Source organism: Triturus cristatus, chromosome 10, assembly GCF_964204655.1.
Source record: "Triturus cristatus chromosome 10, aTriCri1.1, whole genome shotgun sequence".
Taxonomy (NCBI): Eukaryota; Metazoa; Chordata; class Amphibia; order Caudata; family Salamandridae; genus Triturus; species Triturus cristatus.
Window position 1 is genome coordinate 1230510891 of NC_140593.1, and position 6058 is coordinate 1230516948.

Here is a 6058-nt window from a genome sequence, read left to right on the forward strand (position 1 = left end):
TTATGCCTCATGTCTTCCACCTGCAGACGATGGACAGGTTCAGATCCTATGACACCTCTTCCCCTTCGCTCTAAAGCGCTCTCTCACTCGTCGGGATCTTGCGGCTCTGTATCAAAAGCTCTAAAATGAAATAAGGATTAAAAACGTCCCCAGATTTCTCTGCCCGCCTCCCTTGCCCGTGGGTGGTAAGTCTCACCTGAACCAGGCGGTCCCGCACAACGGTGTCCGTCACCTTGGACATGCTGAACCTGGCGATGTTGAAGGAGGCGACCTTGAAGGCATGGCCGGTGCAGGAGAATGAGGTGGCGACAAGAAGAAGGACCCAGAAGGTGGCAGGTGCCATGGTGCCAGCTGAGGATGGCAGAGAGAGGGCACAGTGAGATGTCCTGTTGGCAGACGGCAACAGTCTCTCTTCCCTCCACCTCCCAGTACAGAAGAGATGCATTGTGTGTGCTAAAGCTACTGTGAATGCCCTTCAGGCCATGGAAAGTGCTGGAAGCACAATGCTGTGAGGTGCCTCTGCGGGCAGCAGCGGGCAGTGCCACACAATGAGAGCCCTGTGTGCTGCGGAACCAGCCATGCCTGGAATACACCTCCTTTTCTAGAATCACAGACTCTCTTTGATCTCCCAGCCTGCGACTCAAGCCTGGAGTCTGCCGCCGTCCACCTTCAGATATACGAGGTTTGTATGTATGTGGTATGTATGTATGTGTATGTATGTCAGTGGTATGTTTGCATGTATGTGGTATGCATTTATGTGGTATTTCTATAGCACAAACCTAATCAAAAGGCAGTTTAGTGTCTCCCACAGAATAAAAGCATCGGGCCACTTTCACAAATGTGCACCCATGCAGAACAATGTGCTTTCCTCTGACAACTAGTAATGGGCATGAAAACAAAGAAAATGATACGTTCACAAAGGACCGCATGTACCATAGTGCATCACTTCGGCGACGGGTGCAATATGCGAGTGCAGCCACACTGGTTAACAATGCATTGTTTGCACCCACCTATCACTGCATAAACACTTGCACTGTGCAACCAATGAAAAACACAATGAATGCTGAAACTGAATGTTTTTGCACTTCTTGGTCAGTGTGCATATATGTTTTCACTGGTCACTAGTACAAATGTGATGCATAATACCTCTTCAGCCCGAACCCCAAAGGGTGTGGCGAACCCAGACTAGTGTCTGCTTTATTGACAGGTCTCTGCCTGTTAGAGTCTCAGTAAGTCACATGTCATGTTTGACGGACGATCTGAGCTCATCTTTTGTTAGTTCCATCATGTCATTTCTGCCTAGTGATATTGGTAACGTGAATCGCCACGCATGGCCCGCGCCAACCTGGAGAGGTGGGCAGAACCAAGGATGCAGAGGCAAGGAGAGGCCTGCCAACAGGAAGGCAGATGAGACGTGCAAAGGTGCAAAGGCCATGCACACGCATAAAAAATACATATATATATATATATATTACCTACTGGCAGTCGTCAGTAGGTATAGTTGGACCTAGTTTCCACAGGAAAAGCAATTTTTGTTTTGCTAATTACTTTGACGCCATTTGACGAATTTTCACAACATTTCCGAGACTAGTTTGCCAGTCACTTCAGCTGCTGTCTGCAGAGTTTTAGGGTGATTAGTCAAGTGGGAACCGAGAAAAAAGGGGAGTCCCAAAACACGTTTTCCCCATGCAATTTCCCATAGGGATGTAAGACATGACTACAGCCCGAACCGCTGAACGGAATTACCCTATAACTCGTGCCATAAGGTAACGATAACTCAGGCCCTCACCATGCACTACTAATTAGCCCACATATTACATGAGTCATGACATCTGTAGGAAGCTGGCTCTGTATATACTATACCAAAAAGAGGTATAGTGTGCACAGAGTCCAGAGGTAAAAGTAGATAATACCTTACTCTCAATTTAGTAGTAGCTGGGCTGAGCAGTTAGGCTTAACTGAGGGTAGTGTGAATACATTTGGTGAACAAACTCATACAAGGCAGGAACACGCACTCAATGACCGAATCCAGGCCAACGTTTGTGGAAAAATATTACTTTAGTTACTTTTATTTTAGGAACCAAGTGCAACTCAGTTACAGGTAAGTAGTCTTTTATGCAATACTTTCAAATTGCTGGCAACAGGTTTGTTTAGCATCAAACAATACTTTACCTATGCGCAAACTGTTTCAGTACAGAAAAAGAGACTTTGTTTTCAGGTATATAGTACAATACAGTACATAGTACAATACAGGGAGAGACCAATGCAATCCTATGGGGAAAAATACAGGTGAGTAACTTACAAGTCAATAAGCAGTTTTGAGTTTGTCTCCATGGCTGTTGGTCAACACTGGGGAGGGTCGGACCAAGGCAGGTACTGCACTACCAGCGGCACTGGGGCAGCCGGGTGCAGAGGTCACTGGGGCTAATGTTATCCCATGGAGGCTGGTGGCACCTCGAAGAGGTACCGGTTACAGGTAAGTACCTGCGGTTCAGGGACACAGGCCATGAGGGTTAAGATCAGCACTGGAGGGGCCACCAAAACGCACTGGGACTTCACCACCAGCGGTACAAGGGTGGGCGGGGTGCTGAGTGTAAAGGAGGCATTGGGTGCCCTGTTGGAACCAATGGAGATCCTCGGTTGGGGGAAATTATTACAAGCTCCGTAACGAAGGCTAGCTGAAGGGATCCTATGACAGGGGAGGTAAGTTTGGTAGTGGGGGATGCTGGGACACTGTCAGTGTGGCACACAAAGGTCTTGGTGCAAGGGTGTCTTTAGGCGTCGGGTTTTCTCACCAGCTCCTGTTATGGTTGGGGGGACCCTTCAGGTTGAGGCTGAAGGCGTCGTGGGGGAGGTCAGTGGCATAGTAGGGGGGGTACGGTCAACCCCAGGTGGCACAAAGCAAAATCCGCCAGCATCTCCCGCTCTTTCACATTGCTGCCGGGGTTCGGCAAATGCAGTGACCACCGTGGGCGGCACAAGGGCTAGCTACGCCACTGAGAGAGGTCAGAAGGGGTTGTTCAATGCTGGATAGCAGGTCATGATCGGAGAGGAGACTTCATTGGGTCAGTGAGCCATCTGGACTCGGGTCGTGGGCATCGGGTGCAGAGTGGTGCAAGTGTCACGGATCCGCCTGGATCCGGAGTATTTGTGTTGGTTTCTTGCTGAACAAATCCAGTGTCCACGGGAGACAAGAGTCTTTGTTGAAGGAGGTTGCTAGCTGAGGGTCACACCAGATTCTTGAAGCAGGGCTGCTGGAGGAGGAGACAGGCCGGTAGGGCTGGGGCCAAGTCAGTCATCACCTTCTTCTCCACTGCAGCAGGGCTCCTCTGTCCTTCTTCGTAGGGCATTGGATCTGAGGAACGAGGTTCAGGGGAGCCCTTGAATGCTAAATTTAAGAGCATTAATGGGGTCAGGGTGGTAGCCATAGCTAATGTCCACTAGAGTGACTCCACTCTTTGGGTGCCCCCTCCCTTGGGAGAGGGGCACAGCCCTGTTCCTATTCGACCTAATTCTCCAATTCAAGATGGAGAATTTCTAAGAGAGGTTCACCTCAGGTCCTGGCAACCCTGGTGGACACTCCTACTCGGCGTACTAATTTTTCTGCCTGTCCTGTTGCCAAAACTTGGGCGAGGACTGGGGGGCGGGCATCGCCACTTCTTGGAGCTGCACAAATCAGCACATCACAAGGTGGGAGCCTTTTAGGCCCACCGCCAAGTGCCGTTGTTCCTTCCAGGGGGAGGTGTGAAGCACCTCCGCCCAGAGCAGGCTTTGTTCCTGACCCGCGAGAGCACAAAGGCTCCCACCTGATGAGGTCAGAAACCTGTCTGGTGGTGGCTGGCTGGCTGGCTGGCTGGCTGGGACCAGTCGACCAATACACTACAAGCTGCTCGTTTTTCAGAGGGCATCTGAGTGCATTTTGTAATAAATCCAACACTGGCATCAGTGTGGGTTTAATGTGCTGAGAAGTTTGATACCAAACTTCTCAGACTTCAGTAAAGACATCATGGAGCTGTGGAGTTTGAGTAGACAAACTCCCAGACCATGTACTCAAAATGGCTCCACTGCGTTTACAATGTCTGTGAATGGCACAGACACTGTAGGGGCATATTGCTCATGCAGCTATGCCCTCACCTGTGGTATGGTGCACCCTGCCTCAGGGCTGTGAGGCCTGCTAGAGGGGTGACGTATCCTTGCCACAGGCAGTGTTGGTGGGCATGGCACACAGGGATGTGTGCCATGTTGACTGTTCAGCCTGCAGTGGCAGTGTATGTGTGGGTGTAAAGGTGAGGGGTCTCTGGAGGTGGCATAACAATACATGCTGCAGCCCTTAGAGACCCCCCTGGTCACAAGGCCCTTTGTACCAGGGGAACCTTTTACATGGGACTTACATGTGACCCAGAGGTGTGTCAAGTGTGGAAACAAAGGTACAGTTTTGGGAAATAACACAGGCCCTGGGAACCTGATTAGGAGGGACCCAGGGCACACTCAGTCAAGTTAGCATCAGTTATCAGGCAAAATGTTAGGGGGTAACCATGCAAAAATGGGCGCTTTCCTACAACATCTTCTATGACATCATTGATAAAAACCCTGCAACATTGATGGATGGGTGGATGGATGGATGGGTGGATGGATGGATGGATGGATGGATGGATGGATGGATGGATGGATGGATGGATGGATGGATGGATGGATGGATGGATGGATGGGTGTGTGGATGGGTGGATGGAAGGATGGGTGGATGGGTGGATGGGTGGATGGATGGAAGGATGGATGGATGGACAGACGGACGGACAGACAGACAGACAGATTGACAAACAGATATGTGTTTCCATCATGGAAGCTTCAGTTTGTCCCAGCAGTGGATAGCTAACCATATGTACCTGAAGGGGAGGCACAATCCAGTAATCCATGTGAGGGAAGCACCCCACCCCCAACAAAAAACACGGATTCATAATTACAGGACAGATAGCTAGGCGAAATGCCCTTTGTGGAGAACATGGGGGTACGAGCAGTCACTGGTCCTCGTAGGGGCGTAACACAGGCCCCAGCAGCCCCCTCCCAGTTAGGGGGGCAACCTCCAGGTGGCCCCCTCAGCACCGCACTTCGCCGGAGAGTTCCAGATTGATTCTGGAGGGGGCCCCTCCACATAGCCTGCAAGGGGGGGGGGGCTCAAATTTCATTACGCCACTGGGTCCTCATGGGGTGTCCAGTTCATGCAGAACTGGTATAAAACGGATAAACGTGATGTAAAGGTCAGGGGTCGGTTCTGAAACCCGGTGGCCGTAGTTCTAATCTTGGCTTCCAAACTTGACCTAAATGTGTGATCCTGGGCATGTCCAACCTCCCTGCACCTTTGCAAAGTGTAGGAGTCCTACCGATAGCAGTAGTAAGCATTCGATGGGGTTGAGAATGTGTCGTGCGCACATGCAGGGGGAGTCCTGCCGAAGGGGTAGACCCTCAAACACCAAACACTTCACCTTTGTCACGAGTGCACACGTACCTTTTATCTGCACGAGCGTGTCCCGTCCTCTCGCTGCACGTGAGTCAGGGCGGTCTCACTGCCGGCTCTGCAGGCAGCTCCCGCCTTTTATAGGGCCTGTGGGGGGAGCGTGGGAACACGCACCGTGCACGCCACCTGCCTTGCGGTGCGTGTGGCGTGGAGAGCGCTGCTGGGCGCTATCAGTCTGAGCTGGAGGCCACCAGAGCGTGTTTATTGATCAAACATCGATCGGTGAACCGCCCTGGAGCGCGCAGGTACCAGCAGCTCGCAGGTGCAGGCCTCACCTTGTCCCTAAGGGCCCGATTCACAGAGCATCTGTGCGTGAATCTACAGCGCACCTGCTGGTGGATTCACCATCGTGTGCAATGTGCACTCGCGCACTCCGATCGCTCGTGCCATGCATCACCACACTGCTGTGAGGCAATCTTCTCTTAGCAGTGGGGGCTGGCTTTCCAGGGTGGGGTGCCCTGCGCAGTCTGGGGACACCTGCAAACTCACGAGTTAGTGAGATACGTTTGTGAACATCCGCAGACTTCTCCACGACCGGGAAACACG

The 6058-nt window shown here is 51.6% G+C and overlaps 1 protein-coding gene across 1 annotated transcript in view; it reads right to left on the bottom strand.

Annotated features, from left to right (window-relative positions):
• Nucleotides 1-5552, bottom strand: part of LOC146797149 (deoxyribonuclease-1-like) — a 67160-nt gene extending 61608 nt beyond the window's left edge. Inside the window, exons 1-2 of the mRNA XM_085629824.1 lie at nucleotides 5504-5552; nucleotides 197-351 (exon numbers count right to left, since the gene is read on the bottom strand). Coding sequence (XP_085485950.1) covers nucleotides 197-343 — 147 coding nt within the window. The 5' untranslated portion in view covers nucleotides 344-351; nucleotides 5504-5552. The remainder of the gene's footprint in view (nucleotides 1-196; nucleotides 352-5503) is intronic.
• Between the last annotated feature and the right edge of the window lie 506 nt (nucleotides 5553-6058).